The sequence below is a fragment of the Bos taurus genome, chromosome 6 (genome assembly GCF_002263795.3).
Source record: "Bos taurus isolate L1 Dominette 01449 registration number 42190680 breed Hereford chromosome 6, ARS-UCD2.0, whole genome shotgun sequence".
Taxonomy (NCBI): Eukaryota; Metazoa; Chordata; class Mammalia; order Artiodactyla; family Bovidae; genus Bos; species Bos taurus.
Window position 1 is genome coordinate 67,520,162 of NC_037333.1, and position 20,228 is coordinate 67,540,389.

At 41.8% G+C, this 20,228-nt stretch overlaps 1 protein-coding gene across 2 annotated transcripts; it reads right to left on the minus strand.

The window, feature by feature from the left end:
• Window positions 1-7,855: 7,855 nt before the first annotated feature.
• OCIAD2 (OCIA domain containing 2) lies at window positions 7,856-19,745 on the minus strand. 2 transcript variants are annotated; one of them, XM_005207949.5, is made up of 7 exons: window positions 19,681-19,745; window positions 17,118-17,241; window positions 13,973-14,069; window positions 12,341-12,394; window positions 11,977-12,024; window positions 10,690-10,807; window positions 7,856-9,030 (listed from the first exon to the last, which is right to left on the minus strand). In XM_005207949.5, the coding sequence occupies exons 2-7, from the start codon at window positions 17,181-17,183 to the stop codon at window positions 8,949-8,951; spliced, it is 465 nt and encodes a 154-aa protein (XP_005208006.1). In that variant the 5' UTR covers window positions 17,184-17,241; window positions 19,681-19,745; the 3' UTR covers window positions 7,856-8,948.
• Between the last annotated feature and the right edge of the window lie 483 nt (window positions 19,746-20,228).

Consider the following 20,228-nt stretch of genomic DNA (forward strand, 5'->3'; position numbering starts at 1 on the left):
CTCACACACGAAATAAACTCATACTTTTTCCGGAAGTCCACTGTGACAGCTCAGGGTCTAGGAGCTCATCGTCTAATCAGGTCCAGGTGTGGATGAGGTAAAGGTCCCTGAGTATCATTCCTCTCAGTCTGAATACCTATGAACTTAGAAGTAATCTTCCCTGTTTGTCCCAAATTCTTGCTTCTTTAGACTTCCCTTTTTAAAGGGTGAATGAGAATGAGAGGCATACAGCAGTCACTTATCTTTGGCACTTAAACCCAGCCAAGTCTTGTGTTGCTTTGACTAGGATTTAGGCATAACCCTTGGGGCTCTTGGTCCTGCTCTCTGAGTCATCCTTTCCCACAAAGGTAGCACATGATTGCCATTGAATAGTGCTCTCGAGCTGCCTCTTTCCCTTAGGAATTAGGGATTCCAAGGTCTATATTCCTATCCAAGCTGATAAAATTTTTTAAACCCGTGGAGCTCTTAGGTCCACTCGATTACACAAATGCCCCTGTAAGTCTATTAAAATAGTCTCTTCTACGTTGGCCTCCCTGTGAGGCTGATGAACGACCTCCCTAAAATTCTTGGAAGCCTTGGGCAGGGTCTTCAAAGTTATACCTTTAAGACTTGTAGAAGGCCATTTGTGTCTGAAACGTTCTGAGGCACTGTCATCTTTCTCAGATCTGAAAGAAGTCTTGGTGCCCTTCTCTGAATTTGACCTTTGCCTGGAAGCTATTTCTGTATATGAGAACACTTTCCTGGCTTAAAAGACTCTTCTGAGCTTTTATGTTTTCTCCAAATCACATTTGTTCCTTATGTAAGGTTTCTCCTCTCATTTTACTTACAAAGCTAGAAAAATCCAGGTGACATCCTCAGCACTGACCTGAAATCACTAGATCAAGTTTATTAGGTACGTATTTTTTTATTTTCCATTTTACCACAGGTAGCAGTTTTGCTAAACTCTGCTACACAATCTTCCCTTGTGGCTCAGCTGGTAAAGAATCCGCCTGCAATGCAGGAGACCTGGGTTCGATCTCTGGGTTGGGAAGATCCCCTGGAGAAGGGAAAGGCTACCCACTCCAGTATTCTGGCCTAGAGAATTCCATGGACTGTATGTAGTCCATGGGGTCACAAAGAGTCAGACACGACCGGGTGACTTTTCACTACACAGTTAGGGTCTCTTCCAGCTTCCAATAACATTTTCCCTTATTCCCTATAATTCCTCCTTTTTACCCTCATCCAAGCCCTTTAGGTTTTTATGAAAACCTCCTCAAGGTCTTGCAGTATCCATCTGCCATGTGTTTCCCAAACTAGTGCCACATGTTTAGGTTTTTATGGCAGCTCCTTATGTCCAGCTACCCAGTTTCTGTATTAAGAGTTTGATAAGTAAAATTGTTCTGAATGATAGAGATTTATTATAGGAATTAGATCTTAGAAAATTGTGAAACTGATAAATCAGTCTGTTGTGTCTGCAACTAGTATTAGGCATGTTCTTACGGACACAATAGAGACCTAAGTAGAAACAGGTCACTCTAGGCCTAAATTTGGAACTGTCATACCTTCATTTCTGCCTCATATTTTTCCTAAAGCAAGTCATATGGACAAGTCCAAGGTCAAGACATAGGTAAGTGCATCCCACTAACAATGGGAGAGAAATACAAAATTATATGACAAGAAGCTTGCATGTAAAGAGAGAGAAGGAATTGGCTTACTCAAGGGTCTTCCCTTGTACTTCCAATGCAGGGGACCCAGGTTCAATCCCTGGTCAGGGAACCAGATCTCATGCTGCAACTAAGAGTTTGCTTGCCTCAACTAAAAGATCCTGTGTGCCACAAGTAAGACCCAGCGTACCCAAATAAATGAGTCGTTAAAAACATTGAGCCAGTAATACAATCACAAGGGGAGCAGAAGTGACCAGTTCTGCCGCTGGCATTCTAAAGGCATTTAGCTTGTATCTATCTCACGCAGACATTGCATCACATTGTATTATAGCTATGTATTTAAATATCTTACCTCCTGCACTAATCTCTTTGAAAGCAGGGATTATTTTATATATGTATGTATCCCTATGTCTTCAAACACATTGCCTTGCATATTGAAAGTCCTGAAAAATATTTGTGGAGTTAATGGATGAAGCCATTTCTGGGCTTCCAAATCATAAGCTCTGGTTTTCAAAACGCTGTTAGGAAGCTTCCTCCCCCCGCCCCCGCCCCCGCCCCCGCCCCCGCCCCCGCCCCGCCCCCGGCCCCGCCCCGCCCCCGCCCCCGGCCCCGCCCCGCCCCGCCCCGCCCCGCCCCGCCCCCCTACTTTTTGGCCGTGTTGTGTGAGACATAGAATCTTAGCTCCCCAACCAGGGATCGAACCTGTGCCCCCCGCAGTGGAAACATGACATCTTAACCGCTGGACCACCAGGGAAGCCCCAGGGAGCTTCCTTTTTGATATTTTCTTTCCTCACCATCATTAATTTCAACCTCCCAGGTTCCTTCTCTTGCCACTTCCCCATTTCCATCCGTATTCTTTCCCCAGCCACTTCTAGAGATGAGAGAATCTAATCAAGTATTTTATAATATAAATTCTTCAAGATGGTCCTTTAGTCAAAGATTTTTTAGACAACATGAATATTATACATTAATAAAGCAAAGGGTCAAACTGGTTTTCAGTACAGGTGACACAAAACTTTAATCAGAAATTTTGGACTGAAAAGGACAGATAGTTGAGTCTGAAAATAGTTCCATGAAATTGAAAAGAGGTAAGTGTATAACGAGTTATACTGAAGTTCAGAATGACCAGCTGCGTAAGCATAAAGTAGGCAGATGAGACTTGAAGGCAGATCATGGGGAAAAGCCTAGCGTGGGCCAAAGACATGACACAATCACACAGGTTTGGACTACAGCAGTAGTTGTTAACCTCATAGCTAACATCCATTTGTTACCGAATTAGGTCATAAGGATCCCGCTTGGGCTCTAGCCCAGCAGAGGCCCCTGCCTCAGTAAGGAAGGTTCTTTTTCCATTGGGGTTCATGCAGTCAAAAATGAGTTCAAAGCTGAAATTGAAGCCTTTTGCAATGGCCAGAGAATGGAGATATGGGAACTTAGTTCATAAATCAACTTAACGTAGGGGATGACTGAGGCAAGATTTTAGGGAAAGTTTAATGAGGGGGAGGCATATGCATTGCTTTTCTGAAAAGAGGGAGGGTTCTTCCTGGTGCCACCTCCTTTTTCCCCTGTGTAGTCCTCTGGCATCTGGGTCAGAAGCAGGTCGAACCACCATGATGCAGACAGGCGGTGATCTTAGCCTGATTGGTTGGTGGTGAGGTAATCGGGAGTTGACATCATCAACCTTCTGGTTCCAACGGTTTGAGGTCTGTGTGTTTTGTGGGCAGCATACAGTTAACTTCTCCCACCTGCTAGGAGTTTTAGTATCTTTGAAACATCCCAAAGGACATGACTCAGAGTATTAGCTACACACGTTGAGGAGGAACTAAAAGTCCTTGACTTTAATGGTGCAACTATTATTGCATGTGTGTGGAAGTGAAGAATATGCTAGTGTATAATACGCCACTGGTCCAGCTTCACACAACCACACGTTTTGGTCCCAGACTTTGAAGCCTCTGGGTTAATTACTAAAATCTCTACAACGCTATAAATGTCTATGAAATCAGATTTTATAGTTCAGATTTGGGTGTAGAGTTTCAAAGTGAAAATGTTTTCTGTTGATTAGCAAATTCCATTGTTGAATAGTAAGAAAATTACCTACATGACATTTTCATTACTTAAGTCATTCAAGATAAGTATCATTACTATCACAATGTTAACAGAAACTAGGAGAATCATTCTGACAGCACAGGAAGAGAAAATCTTTGCTTAAATGAGAATTTAGAAAATACATTAGCATTGTATACAGTATATCTATATATAGTTATAGATAGATAACAATATATATTGAAAATTCTGGAAATTATGATGTACTTTGGTAAATGAATCAGACATAAGAGGATTTTGCTACTATTTTTTAAATTGTGAGATGTTTATTTCATGTAGAATATAGTTAAACTCCAGCAATAACTTTTGAACTTCAGGATCACACCGAAGCAAAATTTAGAAACAAATGGTCACCCTAGCTAATACTGGGTGGAACGTTTAAGCAATGTCTCAGAATTTAAAATATCTTTTATAGAGTCCTTTCTAGTCATCCATACATATGTTACCTAAGACAGAAACACACTTCTGGCATCACTGGAGTGTCAGTTCAGTTCATCACTCAGTCGTGTCTGACTCTTTGCAAACCCATGGACTATAGCATGCCCGGCTTCCCTGTCCATCACCAACCCCCCTGGAGCTTGCTCAAACTCATGTCCATCAAGTCGGTGATACCATCCAATAATCTCATCCTCTGTCATCCCCTTCTCCTCCTGCCCTCAATCTTTGCCAGCATTAGGGCCTTTTCCAGTGAGTCAGTTCTTCCTATCAGGTGACCAGAGTACTGGAGTTTCAGCTTCAGTATCAGTCCTTCTAATGTATATTCAGGAAGTGTCACATGGGAGTAAAATAAATCACTTCAATGCTGTTTTCTGATTGGATGAGGATCATCCTTATTCTCATTACTGCCCTTCTCCACTATTAATGGGCTTCCCACATCGTGCTAGTGGTAAAGAGTCTGCTTGCCAATGCAGGATACATAAGATGTATGGGTTTGATCTCTGGGTTGGGAAGATCCTCTGGAGGAGATAATGGCAACACACTCCAGTATTCTTGCCTGGGAAATCCCATGGACAGAGGAGCCTGGCAAACTACAGACATGCGGTTGCAAAGAGTCAGACACAACTGAAGCAACCTAGCATGTACGCATGCCACAGTTAAGAACATTTTACCATGTTATCTAAAAATACACATGCAGGACAACACTTGTTGATTTCACATATCGTTTGTCTCTTCTTATAGGTACATCCACGAATAAAGTATCTCAGTCAGTTTGGTCACTCAGTCATATCTGACTCTTTGTGATCCCATGGACTGCAGCATGCTAGGCTTCCTTGTCCATCGCCAGCTCCTGGAGTTTACTCAAACCCATGTCCATTGAGTTGGTGATGCCATCCAACCATCTCATCCTCTGTTGTCCCCTTCTCCTCCTGCCTTCAATCTTTCCCAGCTTCAGGGTCTTTTAAAATGAGTCAGTTTTTAGCATCAGGTACCAAAGTATTGGAGTTTCAGCTTCAGCATCAGGCCTTCCAATGAATATTCAGGACTGATTTCCTTTAGGATGGACTGGTTGGATCTCCTTGCAGTCCAAGGGACTCTCAAGAGTCTTCTCCAACACCACAGTTCAAAAGCATCAGTTCTTCAGCGCTCAGTTTTCTTTATAGTCCAACTCTCTCATCCAAACATGACTACTGGGAAAACCATAGCTTTGACTTGAAGGACCTTTGTTGGCAAAGTAATGTCTCTGCTTTTGAATATGCTGTCTAGGTTGGTCATAGTTTTCCTTCCAAGGAGCAAGTGTCTTTTAATTTCATGGCTGCAGTCACCATCTGCAGTGATTTTGGAGCCCCCCAAAATAAAGTCTGGCACTGTTTCCACTGTTTCCCCATCTATTTACCATGAAGTGATGGGAGCAGATGCTATGATCTTAGTTTTCTGAATGTTGAGTTTTAAGCTAACTTTTCAGTCTCCTCTTTCACTTTCATCAAGAGGCTTTTTAGTTCCTCTTCGCTTTCTGCCATAAGGGTGGTGTCATCTGCATATCTGAGGTTATTGATATTTCTCCCAGCAATCTTGATTCCAGCTTGTGCTTCATCCAGCCCAGCATTTCTCATGATGTCCTCTGTATATAAGTTAAATAAGCAGGGTGACAATATACAGCCTTGATGTACTCCTTTCCCGATTTAGAACCAGTCTGTTGTTCCATGTCCAGTTCTAACTGTTGCTTCCTGACCTGCATACAGATTTCTCAGGAGGCAGGTCAGGTGGTCTGGTATTCCCATCTCTTTAAAGATTTTCCATAGTTTATTGTGATCCATACAGTCAAAAGCTTTGGCGTAGCCAATAAAGCAGCTCTCTTGCTTTTTCAGTGATCCAGTGGATGTTGGCAATTTGATCTCTGGTTCCTCTGCCTTTTCTACAACCAGCTTGAACACCTGGAAGTTCATGGTTCACGTATTGTTGAAGCCTGGCTTGGAGAATTATGAGCATTACTTTACTAGCATGTGAGATGAGTGCAATTGTGTGGAAGTTTGAGCATTCTTTGGCATTGCCTTTCTTTGGGATTGGAATGAAAACTGACCTTTTCCAGTCCTGTGGCCACTGCTGAGTTTTCCAAATTTGCTGGCATATGGAGTGCAGCACTTTCACAGCATCATCTTTTAGGATTTGAAATAGCTCAACTAGAATTCCATCACCTCCATTAGCTTTGTTCATAGTGATGCTTCCTAAGGCCCACTTAACTTCGCATTCCAGGATGTCTGGCTCTAGGTGAGTGATCACACCATTGTGATTATCTGGGTGGTCAAGATCTTTTTTATACAGTTCTTCTGAGTATTCTTGCCACCTCTTAATATCTTCTGCTTCTGTTAGGTCTCTACCATTTCTGTCCTTTATTGTGCCTATCTTTGCATGAAATGTTCCCTTGGTATCTCTACTTTTCTCTAGTCTTTCCCATTTTATTGTTTTCCTATATTTCTTTGCAGTATCTAAACATTACATTTTAAATTCCAAAAACCAAATGTGAAAACTTTCCATTTTCTTCACTCTTGAACATCAGTCCAGTAAGGAATAAGGAAAGTTTTGCCAAGGAAGCTGGTTAGATATCCAATGTTTACCATGTAGTCTCTTCAGTTCTTTCCTTTATGCAAATTTATGTACAATTTTATCTTGTTCTTTGCCAAGGTTTTAGTTGTAAATCATGAAAATACTGCTTCAAAAACTTATGATCACTTTGTTGGTGAGTGTTGATAACTGCTAAATGCTAACAGACAAATGCTGCTCCTTTAAATCTTTCCTGCAAAAACAGAGCCACCCTCAGACACCTGTTTCCTAATAAACACAACAGATAATGCAGCAAAATATTCAAGAATTATTGGCTGACCTTCGAGGTTTTTTCCCTGATTGATTTTCTTTTGCACTAAGATCACTGTGATAAACTGTTTCAATAAGAAACTTATCCACTTAGGAAAATCAGAGAGCCCAAACCATAAACCCAATTGGAGTCAGAAGGACTATGAAGTTGTCAGCAATAAGCATAATGTTCCCTTTCAGCAATAATAGATTCATCCTTCCCCACTGCCCCAAGATGGGTTTTCACATTGACTTGCTGTGCTTAACAATGTGAAAATACTCTGATCCCTGGGAATTCATTTTCTGGAACACAGGAAATAAATGTGCCCAATTCTGAGTTTCTGCTAATAGCTGAGATAACACAGAGTCATCAATTGCTAGTTGTCAGAACCAGGAGTCAAACTGCACCCAAAGAACCCAGGATATTGGCTCTGCATCCTGATTTACACAAACAGAATTTTATTGACAGGAAGAAAACCCAGGATATGTAATATAAAAGTGTGTGAGTGTTAGTTGCTCAGTTGTGTCTGACTCTTCGCAACCCCATGGACTATAGCCTAACAGTCTCCTCTGCCCATGGGATTCTCCAGGCAAGAAAACTGGAGTGGGTTGTTATCTCCTTCTACAGGGGATCTTCTCTACCCCAGTGTCAAACCGGAGTCTCCTGCATTGCAGGCAGATTCTTTACCATATGAGCCATAAGAGAAGCCCACAATATAAAAAGAGACATGGTCAAAATTACTCCATTTCATACACTTACTATCCATGTAAAAATAAAAACTTCTAAATATTTTTGATGTAGAAAATAAAATATATATCAAGCATTAATTTTTTTCTCTTTGAATTTTTTTATTTTTAAGCATTAACTTTCAATGAGGTTTTCCTTTTTACCTCCATGATACAGTTTTCAAGATGAATTAAGTAAAATGTAAAGTGTACATACACACACCTTCATTAAATGAATGGTGACACATATATACAGCATTTTCCTGAGAAAGTACAAAGATGCAGAAATGTTCACGTAGGGCTCAGACAACCTAACAAAGACAAAGGGTCCCCAGTGGAAGAGTTTGTCTTCATGCAAAAAAAACCTGGCATGAGAATAGGAATGCAACTCTTGGGGTTGGATTGGCTCCCTCTGAGCTCCCTTAAAACCCTGAAGTTTATCAGTCTCTGAATTAATTCTTCCAGTGATTCTTCCCAGAAATATGCAAACTGCTCCGGAGGGACATTTGGAGAAGTTTTGTTTATTCTTTTAAGCCACGAGCAGCATATAAAAGAGCCCCAGTTCTCGAGAACTGACCATGAGCTAAGCAAGTAACCTAAAACAACCAGCTTTTCCAAAACTTCACCATACCGGGCAGACACGAAATCGCTAAGGTCACTAAAAGGACAGCTGATTTGTATTGCGATGCTCTCAAATGAAATATTTTCCATTAAGTTAGAAAAGCTTGGCTCCTACATTTTAGAAACCACTTCCCATAGACACAGTCTTCCTTGTAGTTCTGTATTTCTACCTCCATACACATTGGTTTTCTTTGGGCATGATTTCCCAAGTTTCTCAGCGTTCATTCCTGTTCTCTATCAGAGATCTTAAAACCCTGAACAAAAGCAAGAGTGAAATGGGGGTGAATGGGGGTGAATCAGAGAAGACTTCAAACTCTTTCATTTAGCTGTAAGGAGGTGAGAGTGCAATGCAATGCTATTTGGTGTATGAATGCTCCCAACATGTTCTTAAACAGCAGAAAACATGGAATGCTCAATTCAATTGAGAATTAACAGGAAAGCATTTCAATAGAGCAAGAGAATCACAATGTTGCTGTTCCACAATATGCAAGTTATTTTAAAGTACACTTGACATTTTAAAGGTACACAAATTCAGATGCTCTTCAAGGCTTCGGTGCCCACACACAGAGTTTAGGAAGCTGAAGGCTGTGAACTTCTCTCCTGACTTAATCCATGCTTTGTTTTGCATTCCTCACAGGTAAGCAGGCAGTGCCTAAAACAGAAGCAAAAATGTTGTTTTGTACTTTGACACTGGAAGCTCTCGTCTGAACACAATATTATTCAGGGATTAAAAAAAATTTAATTGATATATAGCTAATTGACAACGTTGTGTTAGTTTCTAGTGTACGCAAAGTGACTCAGTTCTCCATATACATGTTTGTGCTTAGTTGCTCAGTCGTGTCCGACTCTTTGCAACCCCATCAACTGTAGCCCACCAGGCTCCTCTGTCCCTGGGATTCTCCAGGCAAGAATACTGCAGTGGGTTGCCATTGCCTACTCTAATACATATGTTTATATACATATTATTTTCTATTATGGCTTATTACAGGATATTGAATATAGTTCCCTGGGTTATACAGTAAGACCTTGTTGTTTATCTATTTTATATATAGTAATTGTGCATCTGTTAATCCCAATCTCCCAATTTATTCTTACCCCCTTTCCCCTTTGGTAACCATAAGTTTATTTTCTATGTTTTTGAGTCTATTTCTGTTTTGTAAATAAATTCATTTGCATCGTATTTTAGATTATTTAGAAGTATTTTCTAAGCTAAAGTTTTCAAGCTTTTGTTTTCTCAGGAATAATCGGAGTTGTTTCTCGGTTTTAGACTCCTGGAATTTCATCCACTAGAAGGCCAACAATGATCTTCCTGTCCAATGTTGTTGTCAGCATGCTGTGCTGCCTTTCAAACAAGTATGGGGTGTTTAGAGTAAGGTGTCCCCAACAGCAGTCCTATAGTACCATGGTAGAAATAGTTATTATTCACTGAGCACTCACTGAGTGTCATAAGCAATCATTCCTATTCCTTATAACATCCCATAAAAAAATTCTGGTGGCCATTTTATACAGATGAGAAAACTGAAGATTTGAGAATTTAAGAAACATGTCCAAGGTCACACAAGTTAGTAAGTAAACAGAACTGCTTTTGAACCCAGTGACTCTAACAGCAGAGGTAATGTGGCTAACTCCAGAGGCCTACTGCTTGTATCCCCTCATGAGCATCACAACTTATATTAATAGTAAAGGCTCTGAGAAGTCTTGCAATTGAGAATCCTGGTTAAACTTGTGTAATCTTGTGACGGTAGAAGCTGTGTTGGCTGATTAAGGCATTCATTAGACATTTGTACTGGAGAAGGCAATGGCACCCCACTCCAGTACTCTTGCCTGGAAAATCCCATGGATGGAGGAGCCTGGTAGGCTACACTCCATGGGGTGGCTAAGAGTCGGACACGACTGAGCGACTTCACTTTCACTTTTCCCTTTCATGCATTGGAGAAGGAAATGGCAACCCACTCCAGTGTTCTTGCCTGGAGAATCCCAGGGAGGGGGGAGCCTGGTGGGCTGCCATCTATGGGGTCACACAGAGTCGGACATGACTGAAGCAACTTAGCAGCAGCAGCAGCAGCAGTAGACACTTGTACAATGCCTTGAAGGTAGTAGGTACTTACTAAATGTTTGATGAGCAAACAAAATAGGTAACTCAGTTAAATTATAATTATTAATGAAGTTGAATAGCAACAACTCAAACTTTGAATTTTTTTCAACATATCAATGTTAGAACTATTTTAATATTACAAACGGTTGAATGACCTTTCATTTACTTTTTAATAGTTACCTTTATTATAATCCCTTAACCAAACAGAGTACAAACCTGTTATGCCCTGGACCGAAACCAGCTCCACGCAGCTGGCCTTCAAAGGAATGGAATTTACTTTGGCACACTCCTATATATGATGCTTTTCCAAGGCCAAATCCTAAGATACCAGCAACTGTAAAAGCAGGTTAGGAAAGATAAACAATTTAAATATTTGGAACCTCCTGCATTGTCTGCTAGAACTTTCTTTATTAACAGCAATAATTCTTATATCAAAAGTACCTTACTAAATCAATGAACAAAAACTCTGGGAATGAAGCTCTCTATTAAAGAGCAGGATTGGGAACTAGAGACTTTTTGATCTCAGTTTTGAACTGGAGATAGAAGGGCCAGGTTACAGCAAGCCAAGGTGATGCTCTGACATGGGCAGCCAGAGGGTGGCCCAACTGGCAGACAAGTCTGTGAGGTCACCCAGGAAGGGAGAGGTGGGACTTGGGTTGTGGCTCTGGGTAGCCTCCAAATCACTAGGTAGGAGACCCCTTAATTCTCTGTATGGATGGAGTATGGGGAGCCACATTATCTTGCAGGCAGGGGAGGGAGGTCACGAGGCAGGACCATGGAAAACATTTCTAACCTGCTATTCCTGCCGGGAATGAGGTTTTGGATGGTACACCAGAATGTATCTTCTGTGGACATAAAAGGTCTCTGTATAATCAGTGCAAGAAGGTGAAAGCCTAAGTTTATGGTAAATGTATATTAGAAAATGGGCTTCCCTGGTGGTTCAGTGGTAAAGAATCTGCCTGCTGGTGTAGGAGACTCAGGTTCAATCCCTGAGTTATGAAGAGCCCCTGGAGGAGAAAATGGCAACCCACTCCAGTATTCTTGCCTGGAGAATCCCATGGACAGAGGAGCCTGGAGGGCTATAGTCCATGGGGTGGCAAAAAAGTCAGACATGACTTAGCAACTAAACAACAACGTCATCAGAAAGCCCTGATTTTAAAAAACTCTTCATTTATCATGTCCATTATAGAAAATATTTGGAAAAGATTGGCCAAAATAAAAAATTAAAATCCCTTGTGGAGCTGTTGTTCAGAGGCTCTGCTGGCAATGTCCTCTTGTGTCTCCGGCCAGGCCCTCCTAGGCCACGCTTCAGAGAGGACTAAGGTGAAGTCCCTACTGCTCAGCTTTCTGTCAGAAAGTGTGGAATGAACTAAAAAACTGCAATGTGGCAAAAAATGGACACTAGTGTTCAGAGAGATTGACCTGGACATTCCTATCTCCAGTTACTATAAACATTACCTTTTTATAAAAATGAATCTTTGTTTTTTAACTTCTATGACTTACGTGCAACTTTAGGCAATGAACCAAATCTCGGATTCGCTGCTAAATAACCTAGGAAGTAATGTATAAAGACATTATTATTTCATTTTATAACATTTAAATTCAAAAAGGATAAAGAAGTCTTAATTTCATCTTCAAATTTAATTTCCCTTTGCCATGTAACCTAACACAGTCACTCATTCCAAGGAAGAGGACATCTATGGGAAAGAAGTATGGGGACATAGACTAGAAACAGTCTAAAGCCTGCATAAATAAATCCTTCACCAAAACAGAAATGCCAAGTATTGTACCAAAACCTGCCAGGAGGACCACAGAAAACTGGATTTTCTTAAGTTAAAACATTTACTAAATATCAACTCTTACTTACCATGATGGACCAGTCCTTGGGTGACAAGCATGCTTACAAGAGAAAAAGGCAGAGCTGTAAAACAAAAAAGCCCTTAAGTATTGTTATTTTGAAATTTGGCACCTTCCCTAGAGGTCAGGGAGAATTACTCTGTTTTTTTCTTCTTACTTTGGCAGTGAGATCTTAGTCATTTGTTATTTTACTTATTTGACAAATATTAAGCACCACATGGAGAATTTTCTTGGGGTCTGCCCCAGGCGCTCAACCTAATGCACAGCATTAACATAACAAAATCTAGACTCCCTGCAATTCCATCTCCAACACCCACCATGCATCATCTCTCTCATCACTACATACAACACAGGCACATTCATGTGTGTGTGCACTGAGCTGGGGAATTTGGGAGTTGCCGTGAGCCGTATATTTAGAAAATGTCAATCCTGCAGAAAAGTTTTTTTAAAAAAAGGACAATAAACTGCACATCCTGTTTAGGATAGTGCCCTGCTTTTGTCTAATGCCATTTTGTTGCACGATTTGGATATATTTATTTTCTGAAAATTACTATATTCGCAGTAAACATGGGCAATGTTTAGAGATGATTTTTAAAAACAGACACATTGGTCTGGCAAAAGCAGTTTCTAGTCAAAATGTGTCAAATGACTTCTTCCCAAAGCAGTGAGAAGTGATTATATATACTATTTGATTTGGCTTAGCTGCTAGCTCTTCCTAGTAACCAAGACAAATCAAATAGCAACCAGCTTTTCCACTCAGATCTATCTACCTGATGGTAGGCAAATGAGTCATACTGTAATTTTAAACTACTAGGGGCTTACTTCAATTACTTACTCATGGGTTATCAGAAAACAATTTCTAGCAGCATAATCAATAATCAGTAATGCATAGCAAATATCAACTTCTAAACAGTGTTATTTCCAAAACAACTGATACTGGATTTGAATAATTTAAGAAATCAAAATGAGTATTTCAAAGTAAAATTAGCTCTATGCCAGCAATATTGGGACTATATCTACAGGCTCTGGTATGACATTTTCAAATGAAAAGTCATGAATTTTTAAAATTAGATGGGACTTTAATGCACTGCCTGAATTCACACCCTTGTCTTATATAAAGCAGGCCCAGAAAGAGAAAGAGACTTGACAGAAAAAGTTATTTCAAGACACTGTAAGGGAAGTATTAACAGAATGCTCCCACTCTTCATTCATTCCACAAATATTTAACTGGTTCACGTATTTTTATATGTGAAGCACCATGCTTGGCTCTAGGAGGGCGCAATGAACCTGAACTTGATGAAGGTTAGAGTCCAGTGGAATTGTGGAAGGTCTACTCTTTCAAGAAATTCTAAGTTAACACTCCTGGTTCACTTTCTCGGTCACATGAAGGAAAGTGTTAGGGGTGAATCACTTTCTGCTAAGGAAGGTAAACAGCTCCTACATCAGATACTGTCCCTGCCCTTAAAAAAGTCTCAATATGGATTTAAATTCCAAACAGCCTCAGATACCAACGTTCTTCCCGGAATTATGCAAAGTTCCTGCTAAAAAAAAAAAATCATTACCATAATTCTAATATGATATTAGGCAGTTTATATTAGGCAGCAAATACAGTGTTAACGACAATTAAGAGGGGTGCGATTACCTCTCTTCCAGAAACTTTCTTCTTGACATTCCCGGATAATCTTTGAAATCTCTGATCTGTGGATGTGCAGTTTTGATTTTGGACAAAACAACAGACTCTGCAAGGGAAGTTACATGATGAGTTGACTGAAATCATCAGAAAAGCATCTGTTCTATTTTCCCCCCGAGGAGGGCAAGGAGGTCTCTTCCCTCTGGTCTCACAGCGTGTGTGCCTTGGATCCCGGCTGCCAGCACTGAGCAATAGCCGGTTTCAGCCAGTGCTTTGCAGATGCAAGCGCTGGGTGAACTTGAGCAAGAAAAGAATTTTTTTGAGAAGCAAACAGTGATTCATGGTTTAGCGAGCATGAAGCAGATATCTGGTCAGAATGTGTTACTGCTGAGGCCACATTTTCTTTTTAAAATATTTATTTAACTAGGCGGCACCAGTTCTTAGTTGTGGCATGCGGGCTCTAGTTCCCTGACCAGGGACTGAACCCTGGCCCCCTGCATTGGAAGCTCAGAGTCTTAGCCACTGGACCACCAGGGAAGTCCCCACATTTTCTTCTTCTAGCCTCTGCACGCTTCCCCTGCAATGCTACTCACTCCTTGGGCTGTAATCTTTTGTTGTTCAGTGACTCATTAAATTTTTATTATGGTAAAATACCCGTAATAGTTACCATTTTAACCATTTTACTTAAAATTTTTTTTCATACTCTGGTATACTTTATTTTAAAAAAATTTCTATATTAAAGTATAGTTGGTTTACAAAAATGTGTTTAATCATCGTATACAATAAAAAGCAGACAACAAATGGCATTAAGTATATCTATAATATTGTGCAGCCATATCTATCTAGTTCCAGAACTTTTTCATCACCCTCAAAGGAAATTCCATACCCATTGAGGAGTCTCTCCTCATTCCCTAATCACCTAGCAACCATTAATCTGCCTTTTGGATCTGCCTATTCTGGATATTTTGTACAAACAATATCATACTGCATGTGACCTTGTGTGGTTAGCTTCTTTTCCTTTGTGTAATGTGTCAAAGGTTCATGCACGATGTAAATATGTATTTCATTCCTTTTTATGGCTCAGTAATGTTCCAGTGTATGCACATAACACATTCTGTTTATCCATTCATCCATTGATGGATATCTGGACTGTTTCCACTGTCGGACTATTGTGAATAATGCTGCTGTGAACATTCCTGTACAAGTTTTAGTTTTCCACTCTGCTGGGCCATGTTGTAACTCTGTGTTTAACTTATTGGGGAACTGCCAAACTGTTTTCCACAGGAGCTGCACCATTTTACAATCCCAGCAACAATGTATGAGGTTTTCAATTTTTCTATATCCTTGTCAACACTTGTTATTTTCTGTTTTCTTTCTTTTCTGTTAGTTGCACTGTGCAATTTATGGGATCTTAGTTCCCTTACCAGGGGGTGAACCCCAGTATTTATTTTTTTAAATTAGCACATTAAATGCTTTTAATATAAACTATTTAATTTGTTTAAACTAAAAAAACTAAATTGTTTCTGTTTTTGATTATGGTCATGCTAGTGGTTGTGAAATGGTGGTTGTGATTTGCATTTTCCATTAAGTATCTTTTCATCAGAATTTTGGCCATGTGTATATCTTCTTTGGAGAAATACCTAATCAAGCCCTTTGCTCATTTTTTCAAATTAGGTTGTCTTTCTGTTGTTGAGTTGTAAGAGCTCTTTATATATTATGGATACTAAACCCTTATCAGACATATAATTCATAAATAATTTTTCCCATTCTGTGGGTGATTCATTTGTTTTTTAGAAACAAACTTTATTGAAATTTTTCCTTAAATCACACTTATATTTCCTTGTTTGTGAATTACTTATGTAGGTCCTTTTCCTTTTATCTCTTGGAATTTTAGTGATTTTCTTGTTGAGGTGAAGTCTATGGCTTTTGAAGTTCACCCTGTTGATTTTGCAAATGGTCTTTTTGGACTTTCTGTAGTAGATGTCAGTGTGAACGGTGATTACCATTTCTCAAACACTTGCCCCTGGGCCAGGCACTGTGCCAAGCACTTTACGTGCATGATGGTGAGGTACAAGGACCCTGTGGTGCCAGTGCCTTCAGAGCTCTACCTACCACCCAAGCAGGCAAGTCCTCTCTTCTTCCTCTACAGCTCCCCCAGTGCAGCACGCGGAAGCAGTGGTCAGGGTGAGCCACAGCAACCAGAGAAGGACCTGCTCTTATGCTCCACTTATGTTAGCTCAGCAAACACTCCTCCTTCCCCCAGTGTAAATATTTCTTCTTGGTTCTGCCTGTGGCAGAAATAAGCATCTCTCTCCTTCCCCTCCCCTAAACACACACATGCAGGGTCAGGGAACCCGACTATCACAGCTGCTGTGAGTCCTGCAGTCAAGACTGAAGTACCAGCAGAGAGTGTCCTCAGGGAGCTCTGGTGAGCCTTTTCTGTAGAGCCATAAATGTTTTACGGCTCTCCATTTCACAGAGGCAACTTGGGTGTCTAAATTCTTTTCCTTGTGACATGATATCATTTGTCTATTTGCCTCTCCTAAGCTTTGCTCTTAAATATAATCTCCATAACCCATTTTTAGCTTGAAAAGTTGACCTCAGAGAACATGAACTCTATTTACCTATCACAATACCTTCTCTTTTCTTCATTCATGTGTCCCCAAGACACACAATCTTCATTCTCAACAAGCTGAAAAACTGTGCCCCAGTTAACACTTGGGTTCTCAATCTGATGACTAATTTAGTAGTTCAGGGCTCTGCCATCTTGAACAGTAACTACAGTCAGCAGCATATCCTTAGCATGATTAGCCTTGGTAACAGAAATGTAAAAAGCATGCATCATGTAACATTCTGTTAGATTCAATAAAGAGTTTTGCTCTGCTAAAGGAAACCTCTTCAGTCACTGACAACCTATAGAAGAGTTAGTTAAGTTGAATTCTAAACAGGGAAGAGTAAAGAAAAGATTTTGTAAATAAAAGTCTCCTTTTCAAGACAGCCAGAAACATACTTTCCTTCTCCGTTCTATTTTCCTTGAGCCTATCCTACAAAGTGCCAGGCAGAGGAAAGTAAGACAACTGATCAAGGATGAGGTTTAAGGGGAAGTTCTGTATGATATTCCTCTTTAGATGGCAGACTTCAAATTATAAATACATACCTGCTTGCTTGGTGGTGGCAAATGGGGACCTTTTTCTTGGTTTTCATGTGTGGACACTGAAGCCATGATGACCTTGTCTTCGCCTCTCTTCTAGTTGAGTGGACTCAGCTTCCTTGTTGACCCACTATCTAAGGAAAGTATAAGAGTCACTGTGCAGTGATAGAACATTTATGTCAACCATAAAACACCCTTAGGATCAACACCCCTATTTGGAAAACTTACTTTCATTTTGTCATTAATCTTAACTTCCAACCACCTGCAAACTCACTTTCTAATGCTCCTTCCCCAGCAACACACACACACATACTAACAGACTGATGGTGACAGATCAGAGGTGGAGTGGAGTGAGATGTCAAAGAAGGCAGAGTGAAATGTTTTACAACCTACAGTGTCAGTCACGACCGTGTCTGACTCTTTGGACCCCATGGACTGTGTAGCCTACCAGGCTCCCTCTGTCCATGGAATTCTCTAAGCAAGAATACTGGAGTGGGTAGCCATTCCCTTCTTTAGAGGATCTTCCCAACCCAGGGATCCAACCCGGGTCTCCTATGTTGCAGGCAGATTACTTACCATCTGAGCCACCAGGGAAGCCCTTAAGACTTATAAACTACCCTGAAAAATTTCAATTCATTACCAGGTCATTAACTTACACAAATATTTACTGAGTGTCTATTATGTGCCAGACCAAAGGCTACAAAAGAAGACGACATCAATACTAAAGTAACTCACAGTCTACAGGGAAGACAGGCAGTTATACAACATGTAGAAGTCTTCCCTAGAGGTAGGCACAGGGTGCTGAGGAAGGAGAGGAAAAAAGGCATGTTCTCTCTGGTTAGATCTGAAGACACCAAAGACTAAGACTCTTGAGCTTTCAAGACAGCCTGTGGAGAGTGGATGGACTCCAGGGGCAGGGAGACCAGATTGGAAAGTGCTATCATAGTCTAGGGAATGAAGTCAAGAGGCCTGAACCAAGACCCTTGTGGGAAGGCTAGAGATGATAATTTTGCATCTGGAAATGTTGGATTTGGGTGCCTGTGGGGGCATACATTGGAATTAACCATTAGGGATTAGAATATTTGAGGATTTGAGTCTAGAGTTACAGATTAAGAGTAGGCTGGAAAGATCAGTTTGGAAGTTGCCATCTAGGAAATGATAGGTAAAGTAGGAAACAGGAATAAAATTGTGTAAGAAGAGTACTGGAGAATGTGAACATCGAGGCCAAGGGAATACCAACAGGAGGAAGAACAACAGGCCAAGGAGAGGACTGAGAAAGAAGAGCTGATACAAAGTGGAAAAGTGTCTGAGGAAGAAATAAATCATCAGTGTCATGTGGCTCAGAACAACGGGCATAGTCCAGGTGGACCATGAACCCTACCCAACCTCCTGCCCAGTCAATGGGCCACTGTCCTCTGCAGGTCCAGACTCCATGACAACCACTGACTTTCATGCAAAATGAACATATTTTCATACACAATTCAGTTTCCTACTAAGCTGCCAGGAATATCAGCCAAGGGAATCCATACTTGACCAAGTTTCACTTTCGGTGCTTGATGTTATTATAGCGGGAGTATGATGCCCTAGGGTGGAAAGTCTTGGAATCAGGAAGACCTGAGTTCAGATCCTGACTACTTGGTAGCCTGGCTTTGGGGTAAGTAACTTGAAGTGTCTGTGCCACAGCTTCTCAACTGCCAAGTGCGGGTAATGGACCTTAAGGGGCTAGTACAAGGATGAAGGGTGAGGTCCACAAGTCGGCAGCTCCACAACCAGCACACAGTGAGTGTGTGAGCAGTAAGGGGCAGCTGTCAGAACACTGAGCACCCTATTTCTTGAGGACTTCCAGGAAGTCTTTGCTGACATAAGGCCAAATTAGATTATCTTTGCCTAGTTAGGCCATTGCCTCAAATCCGGAAGCAAAAACACTACAACTGGGCTTTGGTGGTGAAGTCCCTTCACACACATCTAGCCTTCAGTCCACATCTAAGCTGGGCTTCTCAGGGTGTTGCCTAAAGGTGCAGCCCCCACCCTATGCCCAGATCTGGTTTGGGGTCCCTCTGCTTCTTTAGTTGTTGGGGGTGAGGTGGCAGAAGTCCTGACGGGTGGGCAGTGGGAGGGAGGCGATCGGCAGGATAGGGGGGTGGGGGCGTGCGATCGGACACAGCTAGGGAGGGTCCCTGCACTTTCTGGTAGGGGAGCAGGGACTGGGAGTGGGGTTGGGGGTGGAGCGGGATCAGCTTGCAGGAAATTGCTGCCATCGGGGTCGCATCCGGAGCCGGGCCAGTAAGGGGCGATTCTAGGCTAAGTACCACCGTCCTGAGGACCCCAGAAGTCATGTAGTCAAAGAAGGCCACCCCCTGTCGCTATCGCACCCGCTGTTACCTGCCCCCACCCCTCAAGTGGGCACACCCGCGGGGCTGAGGATCTCCTCGCAGGCCGCGTCTCCCTCGCGCGCCCAGCCAAGCTCGCCACCCTGTGCGGCCGTGGCTGCACCTCGGATGCTCCGGCTTCCCGGGTGCCCGCGCCCGCCCCTGGCGACCCCCGGGAGCCCTTATCGTGGTCCCCTTACCGCGCTCGCTTCCAGGACCTCGCCTGTGCTCTGGAGCTTCCCTCCGCCTCTTTCTTCCTCTCGCTCCGCCCCCGTGGCGCCCCGCCCCTCGCTTCCTCGCGTGAGTCATTCAACAAGTGCACCCCATCCCCCGCCTCGCAGTCCCTTTCTCTCTTGGTGGCCTCACCCACACACAACTGCCCCGGCTGAAACCCGGCTCCTGTTGGAACCTCCGACTCCACCCCCAAGGCTTGTCCAGACACCCGGTAGATTCTACTGAATACTTCCTCGATTGCCTTACAAATAACTTCTTTCCTCCCAAGGAAAAGAGCGACAACCATTTATTGAACACCCTCCTTGGACGAGACGGCTACTTCCACTTATCTGCAGGCTTGTTTTGGCTTGTCTTTTTTTGCAGTGTAATTGGCATAGCATTATATTAATTTTAGGAGCTCAACATAATGATTCAATATTTGTATACGTTGCAAAATGATTACTCAGTAAATCTAGTTAACATCCCTCACTATTTGTAGTTACCAAAAAAAATTACCCCACCCCTCCCCTTGGAT